This window comes from Pelodiscus sinensis, chromosome 11, assembly GCF_052426305.1.
Source record: "Pelodiscus sinensis isolate ZL-2025 chromosome 11, ASM5242630v1, whole genome shotgun sequence".
Classification (NCBI taxonomy): domain Eukaryota; kingdom Metazoa; phylum Chordata; order Testudines; family Trionychidae; genus Pelodiscus; species Pelodiscus sinensis.
Genome location: NC_143062.1, coordinates 20,720,156 through 20,744,630, shown reverse-complemented (window position 1 = coordinate 20,744,630; position 24,475 = coordinate 20,720,156). Strand labels below are relative to the sequence as shown.

Below are 24,475 nucleotides of genomic sequence, written 5' to 3'. Positions count from 1 at the left end.
GAGTCAGGACAGCAGAGGAGGGTGAGGGGTGGCGGGGGCAGCAGGCATCAGGGGAGCTGATGGAGCAAGGGGAGGAGACATGGCAACAGAGGGAAAAGGAAGAGGTTTAAAAGATATTTATTAATAACTTGGCACATCCAAACAAGCCACATGAACTCAGTACTGGTGCACAACACAAAATTCATTTTGCTCATGGGAGGAAACTCTTAGGGTATGTCTACACTGCCACCGTAGTTCAAACTAGGGTAGCTAATGTAGGCATTCGAGCTTGCAAATGAAACCTGGGATTTAAATATCCCGGGCTTCATTTGCATGTTCCCGGGTGGGCGCCATTTTTAAATGCCCATGGTGTGAACTACCTGCCTGCGGCTACACACAGCACGGACAAGGTAGTTCGAATTAATGCTCCTAATTCGAACTACCGTTATTCCTCCTGCAAGGAGATTTAACGGTAGTTCAAATTAGGAGCTTTAATTCGAACTACCTAATCTGTGCTGCATGTAGCTGCGGGCAGGTAGTTCGAACTACGGGCATTTAAAAATGGTGCCCGCCCGGGACCATACAAATGAAGCCCAGGATATTTAAATCCCGGGCTTCATTTGCAAGTTCGAATGCCTACATTAGCCACCCTAGTTTGAACTAGGGTGGCAGTGTAGACATACCCTTAGAGGAACACTTCTCCCAGCCTCTCCACCCCCGAGTTAACATCACACACAGTGGGTTAATGCAATTGCAGGAGAGTTGCATGAGGGGGGTTTGGTGGGGGCCAAACTAAATCCTATTGGTAGGAGGATGGCGGGAAAAGTCCTTGGGGGGGGGGGTCACATGACACCTTTTACTTCTGGTCATGTGTCCATCTTGCCCCGAGAGTGTTACCTCCAGAGGCGTGACTAATGGAAGTCAGGGGATGTGGCTAATGGGGGTCAGTGGCATGGTTTACAGGGGTCAGGGGTGTGGCTAATGGGGGGTCAAAGAGTACATTTAAAAAAAAATTCTTTGTGTGCACACCCTAATGAAATGTGCTGTGCATGCCTATGAAAATACTGTTGTATCTTTCACTGAAGTTTTTGAGACCTCATCAAAACGTCAAAGAATGACAAACAACGATAACCGCGGCCATGATAACTGACGAAACAAACATGCCATCCTGGTCGTCCCGTTCTCTGGTGGTGCGTGCCTGCACGATGGGTGGTGGGGGGGGGGGTTGGCGAGTCCCTTTTTTGTCTGGCAAGTAGGATTTTGCATAATTTGTTGAGCCCTGCCAATGTGCATTACTTTACATTTATCCACGTTAAATTTCATTTGCCATTTTGTTGCTCAGTCACTTAGTTTGGTGAGATCTTTTTGAAGTTCTTTACAGTCTGCTTTGGTCTTAACTGCCTTGAGCAGTTTAGTATCGTCTGCAAACTTTGCCACCTCACTGTTTACCCCTTTTTCCAGATCATTTATGAATATGTTGAATAGGATTGGTCCTAGGATTGACCCTTGGGGAACACCATTAGTTACCCCTCTCCATTCTGAAAATTTACCATTTATTCCTTTCTCTTTGTTTCCTGTCTTTTAACCAGTTTTCTGTCCATGAAAGGATCTTCCCTCTATCCCATGACAACTTAATTTACGTAAGAGCCGTTGGTGAAGGACCTTGTCAAAGGCTTTCTGGAAATCTAAGTACACTATATGTACTGGATCCCCCCTTGTCCACGTGTTTGTTGACCCCTTAAAAGAACTCTAATAGATTAGTAAGACATGATTTCCCTTTACAAAAACCATGTTGACTTTTGCCCAACAAATTATGTTCTTCTGTGTGTCTGACAATTTTATTCTTTACCATTGTTTCAACTAATTTGCCTGGTACTGATGTTAGACTTACTGGTCTGTAATAGCCGGGATTGCCTCTAGAGCCCTTTTTAAATATTGGCATTACATTAGCTATCTTCCATTCATTGGGTACAGAAGCCGATTTAAAGGATAGGTTACAAACTATAGTTAATAGTTCTGCAATTTCACATTTGAGTTCTTTCAGAACTCTTAGAATCATAGAATAATAGGACTGGAAGGGACCTCAAGAGGTTATCGAGTCCAGCCCCCCGCCCTCAAGGCAGGACCAAGCTCCGTCTACACCATCCCTGACAGATGCCTATCTAACCTGTTCTTAAATATCTCCAGAGAGGGAGATTCCACCACCTCCCTTGGCAATTTATTCCAATATTTGACCACCCTGACAGTTAGGAATTTTTTCCTAATGTTCAATCTAAACCTCCCCTGCTGCACTTTAAGCCCATTACTCCTTGTCCTGTCCTCAGAAACCAAGAGGAACAAATTTTCTCCTTCCTCCTTGTGACACCCTTTTAGATATTTGAAAACCGCTATCATGTCCCCCCTTAATCTTCTTTTTTCCAAACTAAACAAGCCCAGTTCATGAAGCCTGGCTTCATAGGTCATGTTCTCTAAACCTTTAATCATTCTTGTCGCTCTTCTCTGTACCCTTTCCAATTTCTCCACATCTTTCTTGAAATGTGGCGCCCAGAACTGGACACAGTACTCCAGCTGAGGCCTAACCAGTGCAGAGTAGAGCGGCAGAATGACTTCACGAGTTTTGCTTACAACACACCTGTTGATACAACCTAGAATCATATTTGCTTTTTTTGCAACAGCATCACACTGTTGACTCATATTCAACTTGTGGTCCACTATAACCCCTAGATCCCTTTCTGCCATGCTCCTTCCTAGACAGTCGCTTCCCATCTTGTATGTATCGAACTGATTGTTCCTTCCTAAGTGGAGCACTTTGCATTTCTCTTTATTAAACCTCATCCTGTTTACCTCTGACCATTTCTCTAACTTACTAAGGTCATTTTGAATTATGTCCCTATCCTCCAAAGAAGTTGCAATCCCACCCAGTTTGGTATCATCTGCAAACTTAATAAGCGTACTCTCTATCCCAATATCTACATCATTGATGAAGATATTGAACAGTACGGGTCCCAAAACAGACCCTTGCGGAACTCCACTTGTTATCCCTTTCCAGCAGGATTTAGCACCGTTAACAACAACTCTCTGACTACGGTTATCCAGCCAATTATGCACCCACCGTATCGTGGCCCTATCTAAGTTACATTTGCCTAGTTTATCTTGGGTGAATGTCATCCAGTCCCAGTGACTTGTTTATCAATTAATTCCAAAACCTCTTCTAATGACACTTCAATGTGAGACAAGTCCTCAGATTTGTCACCTACAAAGGACAGGTCAGGTTTGGGAATCTCCCTAACATCCTCAGCCGTGAAGACTGAAACAAAGAATTCATTTAGTTTCTTCTCAATGACTTTATCATCTTTAAGTGCTCCTTTTGTATCTCGATTGTCCGCTGGTTGCTTAGCAGGCTTCCTGCTTTTGATGTACTTAAAAAACATTTTGTTATTACCTTTGGAGTTTTTGGCTAGCTGTTCTTCAAACTCCTTTTTAGCTTTTCTTATTACACTTTCTTTTTACACTTAATTTGGCATTGTTTATGCTCCTTACTATTTATCTCACTAGGATTTGACTTCCACTTTTTAAAAGATTTTTTTTAATCTCTCACTGCTTCTTTTACTTGGTAGTTAAGCCACGGCGGCTCTTTTTTAGTTCTTCTATGTTTTTTAATTTAAGTTGGGCTTCTACTGTGGTGTCTTTGAAAGTGTCCATGCAGCTTTCAGGGATTTTACTTTAGTCACTGTACCTTTTAATTTCTGTTTAACTAACCTCCTCATTTTTGCATAGTTCCCCTTTTTGAAATTAAATGCCACAGTGTTGGGCTGCTGAGGTGTTCTTCCCACCACAGGAATGTTAAATGTTATTATATTATGGTCACTATTTCCAAGTGGTCCTGTTATAGTTACTTCTTGGACCAGATCCTGCGCACCACTCAGGACTAAATCGAGAATTTCCTCTCCCCTTGTGGGTTCCTGTACCAGCTGCTCCAAGAAGCATTCGTTTAAGGTATCAAGAAATTTTGTATCTGCATCTTGTCCTGAGGTAACATGTACCCAGTCAATATGGGGATAGTTGAAATTCCCCACTATTATTGAGTTCTTTATTTTGATAGCCTCTCTAATCTCCCTTAGCATTTCATAGTCACTATTACCGTCCTGGTCATGTGGTCGATAATAGATCCCTACTGCTATATTCTTATTAGAACAGGGAATTACTATCCATAGCGATTTTATGGAACACGTTGATTCATTTAAGATTTTGACTTCATTTGATTCTAAATTTTCTTTCACATATAGTGCCACTCCCCCACCCGCACGACCAGTTCTGTCCTTCCGATATATTTTGTACCCCAGAATGACTGTGTCCCATTGATTGTCCTCACTCTACCAGGTTTCTGTGATGCCTATTATATCAGTATCCTCCTTTAACATGAGGCACTCTAGTTCATCCATCTTATTTTTTTTTACTTCTAGCATTTTTTAGACTTCTAGCATTTTCTAATTCTAGCTTCTGTGCTCTGTAGTCATAGCTCTTGCATTTAAAAATGCATATAAAGTAAAGTGATGTCTAGCTGAGTCTAGCATATTAGTCACCAGATTAATGTACTAGTATCATAAAGGGTTGAAAACTAAATTTGAGGATTTTCTTTTTCTATTTTTGGGTATTTATCATTTCTAGCGAATTCTAGAGAGCTGAAGTACTATCGCAGGCAGACATTGCACATTAATTAGGTTTTAGAAAATCACCTTGAAAATGCACTAGCAGCATACAGATCCTTTGATTAGAAACGCATGGGATGATTTAATTCATTTCAGAAGTGACACCATGGATGAATTAAGGGTAGCAAGTCTTGGGAAATAAAATGTTTGAAAACAGGGTTTATACTAATTCTTGGATCACTCAGTTTGTAATTCTTTTTTAGTGTACAGAGCCGCAAAAACTGTTCAACATTGCAAACGAACTGCTCCATACAGAAGAGGCTTATGTTAAAAGACTGCATCTGCTGGACCAGGTAATTCTGCTTTGATCAAGTTATGCTTCATTTTCAATACACAAAACAGATTTCTTCAGATAAATGGGGAGGTGATTGCTTTGTACTTCTGTTACTGAAAAAGTCCTACATTTCAGATTATTTTAGTAAGGCAAATAAAATGTAGGTCAAAATTATAAGTAGGGTTGAGAGTTGGCTTAGTACCTTGCCTATAAAATCATGGCCAAGTCATGGAAAGTGTTGCTAAAACGCAGTCATCATATTGCCATTTCTTAACAGGTTGCTTACTATAAGACTTTTCTTCCTCTCCAGCCATCAGTCCCATTCCCATTTCCTTTTCCCTTGGCTTTCAGTATTATTACATTGGCTGGTATTTCCAACACAGGGTTCCAGATGGACAGCTTCTATATCATGTGCAACTCAGCCACCAGGTATTGCATGCATGTTGGTCTCCAGTTGAGTGGCTGTGCACAAAGCCTGGTAAGTGCACATGGTAGAGAAGCTGGTTGCCAAGAATCAAAACTGGTTTTGCTGATGGAAAGAGGTGGTCAGCTTATTGGAGACAAGTCAGCAGATGTTAGTTGAAGAAGAAGAAAATGGTGGTGGAGAAGAGATCTAATCTGCAAACATCTGGAAGGTGATAAGTAATAGTCAGCATAGATTTGTAAATAACAGATCATGTCAAAGCAACACGATAGCTCTCTTTGATAGGATAACAAGCCTTGTGGCTAATGGGGAAGCAGTAGATGTTGTATGCCTAGAGTTGAGTAAAGCATTTGATACAGTCTCGCATGACCTTAACAGTATACCATGGAAATACAATGTAAATGAAGCTATTATAAGGTGAGCACATAACAGGATGGATAACTGTTCTCAGAGGCTATGTCTACACTGCAAGGTTTTTGCGCAAAAACCCGTGGAGCGTCCACACCTCAAATGTGCTTTTGCACAAGGAAATCAAGAGTTAAATGGCAGAACAGAGGGCTTTTTCCACCGTAGATAAACCTCCTTTTTTGAGGCATAACTCCCTTTTGCGCAAGAGTTCTTGCGCAAAAAGGCAAGTGTGGATGCTTCAGTGTGTGGCGGCAAGTGTGAATGCTCCAGAAAAAGCACAGGTGCTCTGATGGCCATTCAGGGATCAGCTTTAGGACTGGTTCTGGTCAATATCTTCATCAATTATTTAGATAATGGCATAGAGAGTAAACTGGTAAAGCTTGCAGATGGTACCAAACTGGGAGTGGTTGCTTTGAAGAAGAAACAGGTGTCCTAGGAGCGAATGGGGTAAGCGAACCACTTTATTGCCAATGCATGTTTACCTCGGACCCCAACACAGCATTCCAAGTGGAAATGATTTGGCATGAGTTATACTCCTTTATTCATTTTAGTATGTTAATTCACATGTCACTGCTTTAGTATGTTAATTCACATGTCTATGTCACTACTTTCCATGAACCCTTATTTAGCAAAGTTAACTTTCACGCAATGAATATTAATAAGCAGGTGATTAATACAATTATACCTGCCCCTGTTTGTTGTTTACTGGTTTTTAGTTGAATTGGCATTACATACAGTCTCAATCAGCAGCTTACAGGGATGGGGAAAAGAGCTCTGACTCTGAAAGTATTTTTACAGAGCAAGTGAGAAGACAAAACAAAGACACTGTTCAGTGCAACTATCTTTCTAGGCTGCAAGGACGAAGGGGAAAAAAACATGCTTAAAGTGCAATGCCTGCTCTGGCTGGACCCCTTAGCACTAATGTATAGCCGTTCCAGACCCCTATTAATTTTTACATTTCCCAACACTTTGGAGAATAGGGTCATAATTCAAAATGATCTGGACAAATTGGAGAAATGGCCTGAGGTAAACAGTATGAAGTTCAATAAGGACAAATGCAAAGTACTCCACTTAGGAAGGAACAATTGGTTTAACATTTACAAAATGGGAAGTGACTGTCTAGGAAGGAATACTTCAGAAAGGGGTCATAGTGGACCACAAGCTAAATATGAGTCAACAGTGTGGCACAGTTGCAAAAAAAGCAAACCTGGTTCTGGGATGCATTAGCAGGAGTGGCGTGAAGAAGACATGAGAAGTCATTCTTCCACTCTACTCTGTGCTGATTAGGCCTCATCTGGAGTATTGTGTCCAATTTTGGGCACTACATTTCAGGCAAGATGTGGAGAAATTGAAAAGAGCCCAGAGAAGAGCAACAAAATGATTAAAGGTCTAGAAAGCTTGACCTATGAGAGAAGACTGAAAGAACTGGGCTTGTTTAGTTTGGAAAAGAGACGATTGAGAGGGGACATGATAATAGCTTTCAAGTACCTAAAAGTTTGTTGCAAGAGGAGGGAGAAAAACTATTCTCCTTAACCTCTGATGATAGGACAAGAAGAATTGGGCTTAAAATGCAGAAAAGAGAAGCTTAGGTTGAACATTGGGAAAAGCTTCCTGTCAGGGTGGTTAAACACTGGAATAAATTGCAGAGGGAGGTTGTAGAATCTCCATCACTGAAGATATTTAAGAGAAAGTTAGATAGGCATCTATTGGGGATGATCTGTGGTGCTTGGTCTTACCATGAGGGCAGGGGAGTAGATTTGATGACCTCTCGAGGTCCCTTCCAGGTCTGGTATTCTATGATTCTAAGCAGCAACTACATCATTTTACAAGCAGAGCAGGCCTTATGGAATGTGGAAGAATCAACTCAGCTACCCACCCTGTAGGGACCACAAGGAGGAAGCAGTTACTTTCATGAACAGACACTGAAAGGAAATCAAGGCAACCTGTGACTGCTTTGTGGCTCCAGTGAGCTTTGTCAGTAGAAGTTGGGCCTGTATCATTTCAGCAGAATCAGCCCTTTTATGTCTCCAGATTTTTCACCTCAGCACTCTCTTTAATTTACCTTCCTTTGGGGAGTAAAGGTAAAACTGGAACAATGATACTGCAGATCTTATGTGCCTTTGTGTGTTGAAAAGGGTCAGAAGAATTGTTTAGGAAAGTTGATCCTACTGTCTGTAGTACTGTAATGTTTTGGGGACTGCCCAGATCAGTAAGAGGTTCTGTCACCTCAAGCCTTGTATCCCTAGTGTGCCTTAATGCTGTGCTGCTATGGCTCATAGCCCTGATACTAGTAACCCACCTAATGTCTTATCCTGGCTTCCACTTCCCAAGTTACTCCTTGCATGCTGATTTCAGCAGTCCTCTGAGTCTCCCCATCCTTCACGAGTTCTTCACTACCAGACACTCTGACGTCTCTTCCTGTGTGAAACCAGCCCCATGTTATTAGCTCACTTTGGCACATACCCTTCCATGCAGTTTGCACAACAGAGACCTGCATGGGGTAAAAATAAACAAAAGGTTTGTTTAGTAGAAAACCACAGACTCAGAGATGAAATAACAAGGGAGTCCATACATGCAAGTTAGACAGAAGTTAAATATAAAGGGCAACAAATCAGACAAAAAACTATATTCAGATAAAGTCCCTTTCTGAATATGAGTTATATTGCCTTGGAACAGTTTCTCAGCATATCTCCCAGCATGACTTCTTCTCTGGGGGGAGGGGAGCCAACATTTCACAACAGCTTTTCACTTAGAAGCTGTCCCAAGGTTTCTGAATAGACTTTACTTTAGACCCCTTCCATTTGAGAAAGACTTGCAGGTTTGTGTTTATGGGTTTTGTTTTTCTTTAGTCTCTATAGATATTCAGAGTGAGGGAAATTTCCCTCTTTTCCTAGTTTTCAAAGCCTGGGGTTTTCTTTTCAGTTTCAAGTTGTTTTCTTTTTACTTTGATTTTTCCTTGATGTTTTTTTCCTGGGTTGAACAATGCTAGATGCAAGGAGCTAGTATTATCTGATTGGGGAAGCAGCCCATCCCTATCTGGCCGCTCCCGACTACCTCATTATGAAGTAGAAGAGACGCTACACCATAGATTATGAGCACAGTTTCCCATATACACAAATACGTGAATTCATAACCACAGTCTTTATACATGTCTTGTAAAGGCCTGCATGTTCTACCACAGGCTTTCGTGAAAGAACATGCTCAATTTTTTTTAATACCACAATCATACAGTATGCAGTAAGCTGGTTTGACTGCTCCCTTTTGGAGGTTTGAGTCTTTTCTTCTTTCACTGGGGTATCTGGATCATGGTTGTCACAAAAGCAGTTGTGCAATATATGAATGTGGAAGAAAGAATAAAAATGGTGAGTCACGGTGGCAAGCAAGGTGTGCTGCATTTCTTTAAAATGAAAACTGTCTTCTTGTTATGAGTGCAGATAGGGAAGCAATTATTTGTATAGAGCACTTTCCATTCCGTCTCCCAGACTAAAGATCTCTATGGAAATTTGAGTGGTTTGCTTTGGATGAGGAGATCTATTTCCAGACTTTAGGAAAATCTAGGGAGTGCCTTTTATTTTTCATGTACTTTTGTCCTGGACCTGATGAAGATGAGGAGGAAAAAAAATCTGCTTTTTTTCAACTTACTTTCCCATTACAGAAATAACAAAACTAGTTTTAAGTCTAAATGTATGGAACCTCCTCATCTGAATGAGAATGGTCTTGTTTAGCATATTATTCATCTAAATGTATGACATACAATGTAGCTTCTCAGAAAAAGAGAACACTCCAAAATACAGAATGAGAGTTCCTATACTAAAGCACATTAGTCATTTTTTATATAATCCTGTTCGTAACAAAATGCCAGGTATTAGATTTATGTTCAGTAACTGGTAATGCCTTTTTTCCTCCATGCAGGTTTTTTGCACTAAATTGTCAGAAGCAGGTGTTCCAGGTGAAGTGATAACTGGCATCTTTTCAAATATTTCCTCTATCTATCGCTTCCATGGACAATTTCTCCTGCCTGAACTCCAAACAAGAATTACACAAGAGTGGTAGGTAAACCAATTTTTTTGTTTACAAATAAGTATTCAGTTTGTAGGCATTTAGGTAATCAGCCTAGTTTTACAACAATTTTTAATTACACAATAATTTACTGTTTCCTTAATAATACAGTAGGTCATCATGCCTTTTCTGAAAACATGCCAGAATACAATATTTTTTTTATTTAGGTTTGCCTTTGTATCAGAGTGCTTTATTGGTCCAAAACATTGCAAGAGATGTTCTCCTTGATAGCATTTCCACTATACCGTAAGAGCTAAGTCACTTACTATTTTTAATTATTTTGGCCCAGAAGTTATTCTGTAAGGCATTGAGACAGGCAGTAGAGAAAATCAGCATATATATCTACACTGGAATGCTAGCACACTCCTATAATGGAATAGCATTTTGTGTACTATAGCTAAGGTTTGATTTGATCAGGTCATTTCTTTAAAAACTAAGTTGACTATATTAAACTTAACTATAAATCTAATTTTAATAAAAAATCATTCCACAATGCGTAAGCATCTAGACAAGCTTTGAAAGTGAATAGAAACTAAGTTAGAGCTGACATTTGGAAAGACGTCTAAGATGGTTAGACACCCATCTTCATGGAAGTTTGTGCATTCTGCTCCCTTGGACTCCTTTGAAAATCCCAGCCTAAATTTCTCAGTTCTAGGCTTTCCACTTAGGATTGCTAATATTTACACTTAGCTAAAGATGTCACCATGCTTATGCCATATAAGACCCATATGAGGTTGGTAAGGGTTGTTATAGACAGGAAAACTAAAGCTTAGAGTATGTGACTTGCTGTGGTATAATAGGATGGCACGCACGTCTCGTGAGCGCCCTTTCTGGTTGAGTGCATGTGCCTGCACTCTCTTCTGTTCAAAAACTTAGTCCCCGGACTGAGTCACCCCATGTGGATCTGACCAATCCCTTCTGGGGTACACATTTCACAGGGATACCTCTCGGTGTCCTCTGTCATGTCTCTTCAAGTCTGTTCCTTGCTCTGAGAAAGAGTGGTGTCCCCACGGTGTCCTATCTTGGAAATAGCATCCTCACCTTTACTTTAGGCCTTTATCTCAAAGTCCCATCACAGACCAGCAGCCTCCAGTACTCTTCACATGGGGCTGTCTGTAGTGCTGCCACTCTCTTAGGCAGCCAGTCTCCCGGTCTGCACACCTTCAGATCTCCAGAGACACTGACTGCTGTCAGATGCTGCAGCTCCTTTTATAGGGACTTCTTGGCCCCTGACTGGCTGCTTCTTCTGTTGCCACTCTTGACTGCCTGGAGGACTTCTCTATTGTCTTTTGGGGTGAGGTATGGCAGGACCACAAAGCCTCCAGCAGGAGGTCTCAGGGCTTGGGCCATCCTGTCACACCTGGTCACAAAGGACTGAAATAGAACTAGTGTGGCCATCAAGGTACCTCAAGAATAAAGGACAGTTGCATTTAGTGTGTAGGGCGCCCAAGGCAGGAGGATATGGGAGTTCAGGTGGTGAAGCCCAGGTCTGGGGATGTTGAGGTGAGTGCAAAGGAGCAAGAGCACCATTTTGGGAGCGTGGGGGTGAGCTGCAGCCACACATACCAGGTTTCTGCTGCTCTTCTTTGTCTGACTCTCAGGAAGCAAGGGGAAAGTTGACAGTCTGTTGCATTCCTCCTCTGATCTCCCCTCGGCAGCCAGGAGTGAGAAGAAGCCACAAACTGAGCTCTTTCCCCTCACACTCTGATAGTCAGAGGAGGAGGAAGAAGACCTGGTTTGTGTAGCTGCAGCCCCCTTCCTGCATGCCAAAAGGGCACTGGGTGGGACCAGAGCAGCCCCAGCCAGCCCCTTCCATATCCTTGGCTACCTGTTGCTTAGCAAGGCAGCCTACTTGGAGAGTCCTGGGAGGCCAGCCTGTCTGGGAGCAGCTGCAACCAAGCACCACAGCCAACTGGTGGTTTCTTGCCAGAATGCTGCACTGAGGTACATCAGCTTACTTTCACCTCTGGTCTCAAGAGAAAAACAGAGGACATAGAGGCATCCTATTTTGAATCAATAGAAGACAGAAAATAGAGTAGCAAAATGCAGGATTGTCCTCTATAAAAGAAGACGAATGGCCACCCTAAATAGAAGCCAAATCTGCTGGCTTCCAACCCAGCCCTTTTCCAACATTGTAATGTTTGAGACAGTTAACAATTATTGTAATTATGCCTTCCCTTTTGCAGTCAGAAATAGGAATGGAAATGCACAGATAAGGGATAACACCATCTTCTTGCTCCTAAATAGAATCTTTTTTTAATGAGACCTAAGTACATACTGAGATGCAGATCCACTTTTGCTCCCAGGCCTCACTTCCTAGGCTCTGCCTTCTGAGAAGACTGAAACACAAAGGGAGTATTAATTCAGGATAGTCTGTTTCCTTTGTTGTTTGTACTTATAAAGGAAGTTCTTCATTTATTACTGAGCTTCTATGACCTTCCTACATCCTAAAGTAACTTAGGTGGAGTGCCTAGATTTAACTACATGACTCTTTGCTCTTCAAATCTTTTGCTGTGTGGAAAAAAAATCACTGTGAAAAAAGTGTAGGCTATTTTTGACAAATTACTTTTCTTATTGGACCTAGGTATAGATTTTTCTCTTAACAAAGTTTTATAGATCTAAATTCAGCCTTAATCTAAGTGTGAATGTGGTGCCTGTAGGTCAAAAAGGAATAGTCCCTTTTTACCCCAGAGCTAAAATTGGTTTGAAGAGGCGTTAGGGGAGGGAAGGAGGGAGTTGAGTGAGTGAGCAAGCTCCTGTAAAAGTGTGAATTTGAAGACATGTTTACCTGCCTTCTTTGCAATAGGAATACCAATCCACGATTGGGAGACATCCTTCAAAAACTGGCTCCGTTTCTGAAGATGTATGGAGAATATGTGAAGAACTTTGACAGAGCAATGGACATGGTAAACACATGGATGCAGCGATCATCTCCATTTAAAGATGTTGTTCAAAACGTGCAGGTATAAAGTCCTTCCTTTGAGTACATCTCCAGCTTGATAGGACTTAATATTTTTTTCCCCAGCTCTAGCATTCCACAGTGGATGGGTTTCTGGGTAAATTTCATGTAGTGCTGAAATATAATAACAATTCTTTCTTCTTCTGCACGACATATATCATTATACAGGTGAAATATTTCTTGAACAGAATTTGGGGATACTCGTTAAGCCATGGCAGTAATGCCAAGTTGCTCACTTTTATTCCTTTTGTTTACAGAGATTCTAAAACCACTGAACGTATCTCCTTGATTATTGTAAAAGCATAACAGTGAGTTTGTCCTGACGCAAAAAAGGAATAGGATGGGAGGAAATACTGTCACTACACACATTATATAATCTTTTAAGAATTCCTTTATCTTCTTATTAATAAAACACTAATTTTAAAGTGAAAAATTAATAGCCTAATACATATTTCACTTTCCTTTGCTTGTTTGGAATGGACACCTTATTCTCCTTGGAAGATGAAAATAGAGCATTTAGTTTCATTTGTATTTCTAGTCCTTTAATTTTCTGGTGCTTATGTTGTAGCACAGTGCTCTTGTTTGGGCTAACAATTTTTCAGGAAAATGACTTACCTACAACTTTCATTTTGTAATGAAAATAAACAGTGGAAGCCTTTCTGCTCACATCAGTGTGCTTTGTGATTCTTTTTCCTTTTTCTTCTTCTCCCTCTCTTTGCTTGAGGCCAGAATCAGACAATTTAGAAATGTAGCTGAAAACCCAGCATGTTTGCAGGTGCAGGGAGAGTATCCACTGTTTTTTGCAAAGAACAGTGATTAGCAAGAAGAAGGTTAATGCCTCATCTTTGCACACAGAGGAAAGGCCACAGCAGGCATGCCTGAAATACAGGGATTGTCCTTGTGGTAGGGTTGGGCCAGCCACCATGAATCCGTAATTCTCTCAGTGCACTGCAAGAAAAGTGCTCTTAAGACCCAAAGCTGGCTACCAGTGTCAGTCAGAAGCTCCTTCCTGGAGCCACTGGAGAGTAAGAAAGGCAGAGAGAATTCTGACTGGGGTCTGAGCTACGTGCTCCTTTTGGCTGAAATTTGAGATATTGATTCATGCGCCCCAAATGGAGCATTGCTTATACGATTTATCTCAGGGTATGTCTATGCTACAGGGAAAAATCGATCTAAGCTGTGCAATTTGAGTTATGTTAGTAGCGTGACTCAAATTGACGTAGCTTACATCTTCTTACTGCGTGGTCTCTACCACACAGGGTCAACGGGAGAAACTCTCCCTCACCTCCCTTTATTCTTCTTGTTTACTAGAGAGCGATTAGAAGTTGATTTAGTGGGTCTTCAATAGACTTTCTAAATTGACCCATGGTGGATTGATCACTGCCACATCAGTCCATTCAGGAGTGGAGACAAATCCCAAGAGCTCTACTATGTCGTCCTTGCAGGGTTCCCTGAGTCTTTCTGCATGTGCCAGAAGACTCTCTTAGATCACCTTCCACTTTGCCCCAACTCTCCAAACCTTCTCCATTCAGTTCTTCAGAAAAATGCACAACTGGTCTTTGCATTTTGATCTAAAATCCGTTTTCCCTTTAAAAGAGAACAGTGTTATTATAATTCACTTTTGTCCAAGACAGTTCAGTTTGCATCAGGCCAAAAATTCCTTTCTCAAGAATATGGAAGTCCCACTGTAACTCGTTATTTATCTTATTTCCTGCAGCCAGGAGATAAAATGGTATATTGAAAGCAAATAAGCAAGTGTTATTTACTCCTTCTCATAATACAAGAACCAGGGATCACCAAATGAAATTAATAGGTAGCTAGTTTAAAACAAACAAAAGGAAATATTTTTTCACATAGTACATAGTCAGTAGGGATGTGTGGTGGGCCTGGTGCCATGGGCAGGGGGTGATTCTGGATGGCTGGAGCCTGGCCAGAGCAGCACGTTGTGAGTGATGGGCGGTTCAGCCATCTTGGAGCAACCCCCACCCACGATTTGGCAGGCCTGGCCTGGCTGGAACTATCTACCGTGTCGTTCACAGAGGGCAGTGCCACCTGGCCAGAAAAGCCCCCACTTGTGGCAAGAGGCAGCTTCAGTCTAGTTGGCCTCCCACTCACCCCTGTTAAAGTGCTTAACCAGTTAAACATAATGTTTAATCGGTTAACTGATGAAATGGGATTTTATATCCTTAATTATTAGTCAACTTGTGGAACTCCCTGACAGAGAATATTGTGAGGGCCAAGAATACAACAGGATTCAAAAAAAGAACTAAATACATTCATGGAGGATAGGTCCATCAATTATAATTAGCCAGGATGGGTAGGAATGTGTCCCTAGCCTCTACCAGAAGCTGGGAATGGGCAGCAAGGGATAGATCAGTTGATGATTACCTGTTCTCTTCATTTCCTTTGGGGCATCTGGCATTGGTCACTGTTGGAAGACAGGATATTGGACTAGATAGCCCTTTGGTCTAACCCAATATAGCCGTTCTTATGTTGTGTATTTCCCTAACATTCTTCTATGTCTCCTCTGTCACATCACTAAACAAGTTTAACCACAAAAATGGCTCACATTAGCTATCAGAGCCCACAAAACATGCCTGCAGCTATCTGCAATCATGAATATCCTCTGCTGCCCCATGAAGAGTTTATGACAAGTAAATTTAAGACAAGGGTTATATCTGGAGCTTCGGTTCTGAAGCCCCGTGTCAGTAATCTAAAATGGCAACTCTTGTTAACTGTTTCACTGCTGATTATTCTAGCAGAGAAGTTCAGCTTGCTGGATTGATATCCAACTGGTGTGTCAGTAGGCACTGGTCTGTTGCATGAGGATTTGCCCAAAGTATGTCTTCGATGAATCTCGGCTACCTCTTTGCCCCCCTTTTACCTTTAGCTTTAGCTTGTCCTTTATCTTTGTCCCATTAGCTCTTATGATGTTCATTGTCATGGTCAATGCAAAAGCCATTAGCCTATCAAAAATGGAACATGCGACACAGCATAAACTACTTTGGACTTAATGTCAGCATTTGGGCTGCTGTACTGATGGCATTTATTTTCGTATTTAATGAATTTGAAACCCAACATTTTCATTTTAAACAAAGCTGCCATAGGATTTCTGTCTCTGATGCAAGCATATCAAAGAACCCAGGATCCTTGCTACAGAGGTTAGCTCTACCTTTCCATGGAGATCATAGGGGGACCTCAATTATAGATAATGTCCAGTGGTTTAATGTGAGTTCTGTTGGTTATTCCTATGACCTTTGATCCTGCTTTGCAAAACATCACTTGAAATATGCTGTAATCCTGCAGAAGTGCTCTGTCACTCATGTTTTATTGCTTAATTATGAAATCCCACGTAGGTTGTTAATAACACTCTAGAGATTGTTGAGTGGCATAGTTATTCAGGTCGAGGCATTAGCAATAATTAAGTTGAGCTCATAAACACATGACATTCTTTTCATACAAAAAACCAGACTTGATTGATTACTTTGGCAGCCTGGAAGGTAAATACATTCCTATGTTACCATTATGGCTAATTTCTGCAGCTCAGTCCTACTAAGTGCATCCAACTTGACATTGCAGACCAAAGTGGCCCATTGATTTTTCTAAAATCATAGAAAATGTGTATGTTCTGCTGTCTTAACTGATAGAGCGTTTGCTTTTCATGCCCATAGTATTTACAGGTTCCCTGCCATTCTGTAGCCTGGCTCCCACTTAGTCTCTGGGGGTGATGCCAGCAGCTAGTGCAGTCTGGCCCCACTTCCGGGGAGACCCCTGCCATCCTATGTTGCTGCCTCTGTATCAGAGGCAGCAGTGTGGGGTGCCAGGCAGGAGCCGGTCTGCGGGGGGAGCCAGTGTAAAAACTAGCTCCCCTCGTGGACTGGCTGTCTGCCACCTTGTGCTGCCTCTGATACAAAGGCAGCAGTGCAGGGTGGCAGTAGCCCCTGTCTGTGGAAGGTCTGAGCTCCCACAGACAGAGGTTGCTGGGCCAGCTGTGGACAGAGGCTGCTCCACGGGATGCAGAGCAGACTCTGTCCACAGGGAGCTCGCCCACACCCCCATGAATAGAGGCTGCTTGGTTCTCCCCAGCTCCTGCTCCCCCCTCATTGCTTTCTCTAATACAAAGGCAGCGGGGAAGGGGGAATGTGAGTAGTCAAGAAGATTAACTAATAAGCATAGGCTTATTCGTTAATCATCTAGTCGACTGCTCATTCACATCCTTACTGGAATCTTTAATTCTTTCCTTCCCAATTGTGGCATCTGAGAAGTGCTATACTGTAAAACTCTGAAATATAATACATTCACCTCAGCCACTATAAACAGCAATAGTGTTCAGAACGTGGTGACAAATTATTTTTACATCTTTGAATTACTGGAAAAATGGCTAATGTTTTCCTGTCAGACGTTTGTTTCACTATCTCCCAAAATCAGACAAGTCAGCATTATGTCTTCAGTTGTAAAATATATGAGAAATGTTGGAACTATTTTACACAAGTGCTTTTTTGGGGCGGAATAGAGTGCAGAAATTATTGTGGTAATAGAAGCAATGCTATTATTTGTACAAAAACATGTGACTGGACCAAAATTTGGTGCAAATGATGTATTTTACTAGCTAGGCTGAAGTATTAATTCCATAGAGGAAGGATGTTTTTGACACTGAACTGGGATTGAGTAGTTGTGGGTTAAGTTTGTGGCTCTTCCAGAAACTTCCCATGTGCCCTGGAACAATTAACTTAAACTTTCTATGCCTCATTTTCCCCAACTATAAAAGAGGCATAATACTTCCTCACCATGAATATTATGAATATAAATACTTGGTATGGGATAAATACCATGATGATTGGGGCCTGATGAGTGCCTCTAGAGGTACCCATTTAATAAAGTACATGCCTTGTACTCTGCCATGTACATTGGACAAACCTGACTATCTCTACGCAAAAGAATAAGTGGACACAAATCAGACATCAAGAAATATAACATGAAAACCAGTAGGAGCACACTTCAGTCTCCCTGGACACTCAGAAACAGATTTACAAGTGGCCATTCTTCAACAAAAACACTTCAAAAACAGACTACAAAGAGAAACTACTGAGCTGCAATTCATTTGCAGACTTGACTCGATTAATCTGGGTTTGAATAGGCACTGGGAATGGCAGGCCCTCTGCAAAAGCAACTTTCCCTTTCTTGGTATTCATATATCCTCATCTGCTGTTGGGAGTGAGCCACATCCACCCTGACTGAATTGACCTAGTTCAGCCGTGGCCAACCCGCGGCTCGCGAGTCGCATGCAGCTCTTGCCCCCCAAAAGAGAGGCTCGCAAAACCACTCCCGCGTCCCTCCCCCCCAATCGTCCCCAGCCCCCAGCTCCCCTGTGCTTACCGAGTCAGAGTTGCAGAGTTTTCAAAATGGCACCCTGGAGGGCAGCCTCCTTTTTAAAAAAAAATTTTTTTAACAATTTTTTTGTTTTTGTTCCACAATTCTGTTCTCGGGGGGCTTGCCCCCCCTTCACATTTTTTCCGCCGCTGTTTTGGCTCTCTTTGTTAAATGGGTTGGCCGCCCCTGGCCTAGTTAATACTGGTTCGTCACTTGATAAGGTAACTCCCTTTTCACGTGCTAGATATATATCCCTATCTCTGTAATTTCCACTCCAATGCATCTGATAAAGCAGGTCTTTGCCCACAAAATCTTATGCCCAAATAAATCTGTTTGTCTTTAAGGTGCCACAAGACTCCTTGTTGTTTTTGCAGATGCAGACTAACATGGACATTTAATAAAGTACAGTAAAACACCAGTGGTCCGGCATTCAGTGGTCCGGCATTCCTGATGGTCCAGCACCATCTGGAACCTGGAAGTGCTCCGGGCAGCCGGACAATTGGAGCTGTTCTGCCCCCGGCTTCCCCGATTCAGCCGCTGGTGAAACTGCTGGTCAGTTTCAGCAGCGGCTGACTTGGGGAAGTCTGGGGCAGAGCAGCTGGGGTGCTGCCGGGTTGGTCCTGCAGCACTGAGGGGCGCATCCCCCCCACTCCACCCGAGACCCCTCATAGCCCCCCCTTCCGATGGTCCAGCATATTTGATAATCCGGCACCCCCTGGGTCCTAAAGGTGCCAGATTATCGGAAGCTTACATGCTCAGTCTTTAAACCAATCACAGACATGGTCAAGTAAAACAGTGACTGCTATGTTATGCTTTCAAAGCTTATATGTGACTTATATTTTGACTTTTATTTTCCGTCTCTGTGCTGTTTGAACAGTAAATGCTAATTTAAAAAAAGAGGTATTTGTGTAGTCCTGTATTTATTGCATTAACCATATGGTTTCTTATTCCATTTAGGACCAAGTTCTAATAAGGGACTTTCAAAAAGTCTTGCACACAGCAAGAGAGGAGAAATTTTTTATAAAAAATGGGAGAATGTAAAATTATGTAAATTTATGGTAGAGATGCTAGGGCCAACTATCTGCATTAAACACTTAATTTTTAGATTGACAATGTCCCTTTATTTACGTGGGTAGAAATTGTGATTTTTTTAATTGCAGTTTCAATTTAAAAACAAACATACAAAGAAATACTATAATCCTTGCATAATTGTTTTCTCTGGGTTACAGAAACAGGATGTGTGTGGGAATTTGACATTGCAGCATCATATGCTTGAACCCGTGCAGAGAATTCCTCGCTATGAGCTTCTTCTAAAGGATTATCTAAAGAAACTTCCAGAAGAATCTCCAGACAGGAAAGATGCTGAAAGTAAGTGTACCTTCTATGACCTGCATCGTGAATGTGGACCATGTTGTTGGAAAGAATCATGTTTTTGTGTAGGCTTGACTTCAAAGTTCAAATATTGTTGACAGTACATGAGGCCCTTGTAGACATATTGAACTGAATTATCTGTTGGAAAGTTGCAGAGAAGCTGTGCTAGATGCAAATCACTGGTCTGGAAATCAGGACAACTTCACCAAATAAGCAATGACAGAATACTGTAGTCTATACCAGAGACACAGGACTTTCAGTTAGGGATGTAAGAGTGTAGTATGAGCTTATCAGTTATCCAAACTGCTAGACGCAGCTCCTGGCTCAATTCCTGGGGAGCCAGCTGATGCCCTGCACAGCTGCCTTTGTATCAGAGACAGCAGAGCAGGATGGAGGTGGTGAGTGGGGCGGCTGGCTCCTGGCACACATTGGTTCCTAGGGATATGGCTGCTGCCCCGTGCTGAGTGTGCGTGTAACTGTGTAACCGCTGAATTTTTTCAGTGGTTATACAGTTAGCCAATAACCTGCATTTTAACATTCCTTCTTTCAATTGTATTTGTGGTGGCTTGATGGAGTAAAACAATTTGTCTGAAATGTAAGTATTTTCTAGGGATTCATGCCATATGATATCAAGATTGGGAGGGAAGAAGAATTTTGCTGATTTTGTAACAGCTTGGAATCATCTCAAGAAATGCCTAGAGTATGGTGTGAACTGTAAATTGTTCCTAAAATTGTCATTGTTGCCCCTTACGTGCTGTTTTGTTTCTTGTCTGGACTTGTAAGTAGAGCAGGATAAGATGAAATTTCATTTACATACCTGCTAAACATGCGAATGTGATCCTCTGTATCAATGCTTACAAAGCTTCATTTAATTCAGGGACATGCAGTATTCAGCAGGTCTTTTGCAGTGGAAGTGAACTGTCTGCCCCTCCCCTCATGCTTTATGATTATTAATATGCATGGCTCAAAGATGCTTTATGTGATGTATGTCATTTAAAAAGCTTTAATCCGCTGAATCTGTATATCCTATTTGTGTACACATATTGTTCTTATATGTGAAGTTAGAAATATTAAGGGGGAACCTGTTTTATTAGTTCAGATGTTATAATAAAAACCATTAGTGATACTTTAAGAACTTAATGGTTGAGTAACGAGGTCAGTGACTTGTGAATGGCTTTATTTTTCCTATAAGTCCAGATTGTGGTTAGTCCTACAAAGACATGTAACCATGCCACCTGATGCTAGAACCCATTTTGGTGCTGGTACTTTTCCTCTCAAGGTGAGAATTACTTGAACTGAACACAAAGAATTCTCGCCCTGGGCAAAAGGGATATAAAAGAAGGGGGGAACCAAACCAAAGCAGAGTGGCCAGACACCAAGAGACCCCTTCTTGCCACCCAAGATGCCTGTTGGAATCATCTAAGACTGAACAGGGGGGAAGGATTGGGCCCAAGCTAGGTGGTTGCCTAGCTTGTGAAAGAAATAATTAGAATGACTGTTAGGATAAGAATTCGTATGTAACCTGTTTCTTAGTGTATTAGGATTAGCTGGTGTATTTATTTATTTCAGCTTAATAACTTATTTTGATCTGTTTGTTTTTACTTGCAATCATTTAAATCCTATTTTTATACTTAATAGAAACACTTGTTTATTATCAAGCCCAGCATAAATAATTGTTACCTGAGGGAAACAGGGAAGCAACCATTGTGAATCTCTCTCATTAATAAAGAGGGTGAGCTCATAAGGTTTCTCTGTATAAAACTTTTATACAGAGTAAGACAGATTTTTGGGGGGGTTGGGTTCCTTTTGGGGTTGTGTTCCTGTGTGTTGTCAACAGTATTGTAACTAAGCCTCCAAGAGCTGGGCTGGTTTGCATGTGTGTTGCTCTGCTGAGGGTCTGTTGTCCTAACTTTGTACCTTGGCTGAGGGAGACCAGAGTTCCTGGCCCAGTAGGACAGAATGGTGGGTGCCCCAGAGGGCAGTAGGCAGGCTCAGTGATGTGAACAGCAGATGGAGGGACAGTCTCAGGAAATCTTATGTACATTTCAGGAAAATAAAAATTGTGCTATTAACTGATATAATGTATAACTGCTGCCACCTTTATTGCAGAATCGCTGGAGCTCATTTCTACAGCAGCAAACCATTCAAATGCAGCCATCCGAAAGATGGTAAGTAGAAATTGTGTAATGGAATCATGATGTGATCCATTAACTCAGGTCCTTGATTTAGTAAATTATTATCTCCTTGCCACATCCTCCATTAAAGAAAGGCTTTAGTTCTGGGGAAATATTTCAAATAAGTTAGAGCAGACTTAAATAGAAATTGGGGAGCCTTGTACCTATTTCCCAAAAATGCTTTTGCCCATTGTTACCGCACACTGAAATTTTTGTGTGCCAAGTTTTCAAATAATAGAATCATAGGACTGGAAAGGACCTTGAGAGATCAACTAGTCTAGTACCTGCACTCATGGCAGGAATTTTTTTTTATCTAGACCATTCCTGACAGGTGTTTGTCTGAGGCCAGGCCTATACTAAAAGGGAAGGTTGACTCAAGATATGCAACTCCAGCTACATTCATTACATAGCTGGAGTCAACATACCTTGTTTCAAGTTTTCCCCGCTGTTCCCACAGCAGGAGGCTGATGGGAACAAATGCTTCTGTTGGCTTCCCTTATTCCTTGCAGAAGCAGGAGTACCAGCCTCTGACGGGGGCACTCTCTGAGTTTGATTTAGTGAGTCTTAACTAGTCATGATAAATTGAGCTCCAAAAGATTGATCACAGCAGCATTGATTTTCCGTTTAGTGAAGACATGGTCTAGGCTACTCTTAAAAACTTCAATAATGGAGATTTCCACCATCTCCTTAAGCAATTTATGCCACTGGTTAACCACATGGACAGTTAGAAATATCTCATACTAGTCTCCAAACAGAAGTGACTAAGGAATGTGGGGAAGATGAGGAAGAAATAATTGGAAAAAAGGTCTTTGTGTTTCATTGAAAAATGTTGAAACTAGAAATCTTTTTGACCAGTTCTACATAAAGTGTGTCTGCAATTTCTCACGTGTAATTTTTGGGGTGTTCAAAGACTCGTTATTCGTGTCTGGTCTTCATGTGCATAACAATATCTAGCATGCACATTCAAAGTTGCAGACATCACTTTTGAAAATGTAGTCCTGTGTATCTCAAGTTGGGAAGCCACAACTAGAGAAGATTTTATAAAATCTACCTTTTAAAACATAGGATTATATTTCATTGGGACCTCAGGGAGGCCTCACAGACTTGTTTGTGCACTAACAATTCTGCACATGATAAAAATAAGTTTGGGGAGATTGTGCATGCTTTTGTGTATTCACACATGGATATATAATAGATCTAAAATAATAAATGTTGCTGTTTGTGCCTATGGATTGTTTGTGGATGTAGCCTCATTGTTGCTTTCAAAATCAGGCCCGTAGTATTCCACGAAACAGTAAGGTGATCTCTAGAAACCGTCTTTTATTTTATAAAAGGCATATTATCCTCTCTTTTATAGGTTGTTTTTACACAGAAATGTTTGGAGAAACACTCAGAATTACTGAATAAATTTTCACCCTGCATAATTTGTAATACATTTTTCATTTCAGGTTGCCTTACAATACGGTTTCTATTTTTCCCATCTATATATTGGGCATTCTCTAAATTTTCCCCACGCTCTTGTTGCTTTGAGTAAAATAATTCTCAAAGACAGTGTGTTGAATAACACATTTGTACCACATTCCGTGCAAACTAGAGGAATTAGTTGTAGCTTCCTCTTGTGAGCGTGGCTGACAGACACATTATCAGACCCCCCCACTTCCTCCATCCCTCAGACACCATCAGATCTTTTTTCTTCTTGGAAGTAAACAGCTGCTGTTTCACATGTGTAGATAACAATTGGTTTAGGACCCATCTATTTCTGTTGGAATTCTGTTCTTTCTTCGCTTTTGGTAAAAATGTTATCAACTTTGCAACTGTGACTAGTTCACTGCTGAAACCCCCCAAACACTGATGTTTAACAGATTTTGCAACTATGTCACTAGGTTCTAGGGCAGGGATGGGCAAATGTTTTGGCCTGAGGGTCACATCAGGGTTCTGCAGTAGTATGGAGGACTGTGCCCCAGTCCTTTATTCAGCCCCCCTGCTTCCCTCCCTCTGACTGTGCTGCCTGGAGGTAGTGTGGTAAGCTGAGGCTGTGGGTAAAGGTAAAGGGAGGGTCAGGGGCTTAGGAACTCGGGGATTGGGCAGAAGGATCTCACAGGCCATATGTGACCTGCATGCTGTTGTTTGTCTCACTCTACTCCAGGGCCACAAACACCAAGTACTTGCTGCTCATACTGGAGAAGCATATTTTATAGACCTTCATTACATCCTGTATATGGAGCAACCACCCCATTTCCACAGCAGTGGGTACTATATAGAAATCTAAAGGAATAATGCAACTATCAGGGAGATGCTCTTCTCAACTCCAAGTGGTCTGCAATGAGATCTGGGGCAGGGTCTTTTCTTTTATTCCACCCTATTGTAGCTGGACTGACCCTGAGGTCCTTACTCAGTTTTAATCAATTTTTATCCTGCAAATTCCCATTTTAGGCAGTGAGTTTCTCTGCAGTTAACAGGATTTGCCTGAGCTAACACCAAGGCCAGGTCTATGCTAGGGGGCAATATCAAACTAAGGTACACAATTCCAGCTATGTGAATAGTGTAGCTGGAGTGGACATATCTTAGTTCAAGTTACTACAGCATCTTCAGGGGAGGCAGGTTTGTGTAATTTTTGGTGGTGCCCCATTAGCCACACCCCCTGACCCCTGTTAATCACGCCCCCAACCCCCGTTAACCATGCCCTCTGACCCCCGTTAACCAGGCCTATAGAGGTAACACGTTCAGGGCAAGATGGACACATGACCA

At 41.7% G+C, this 24,475-nt stretch overlaps 1 protein-coding gene across 2 annotated transcripts in view; it reads left to right on the top strand.

Annotated features, from left to right (window-relative positions):
* The window catches only part of FGD3 (FYVE, RhoGEF and PH domain containing 3), a 206,689-nt gene that overhangs the window by 143,210 nt on the left and 39,004 nt on the right, over positions 1-24,475 (top strand). For both annotated transcript variants that reach the window (XM_075938919.2, XM_089781188.1), the window contains 5 exons: positions 4,892-4,981; positions 9,707-9,843; positions 12,660-12,816; positions 19,412-19,550; positions 21,663-21,721. In XM_075938919.2, coding sequence (XP_075795034.2) covers positions 4,892-4,981; positions 9,707-9,843; positions 12,660-12,816; positions 19,412-19,550; positions 21,663-21,721 — 582 coding nt within the window. The remainder of the gene's footprint in view (positions 1-4,891; positions 4,982-9,706; positions 9,844-12,659; positions 12,817-19,411; positions 19,551-21,662; positions 21,722-24,475) is intronic.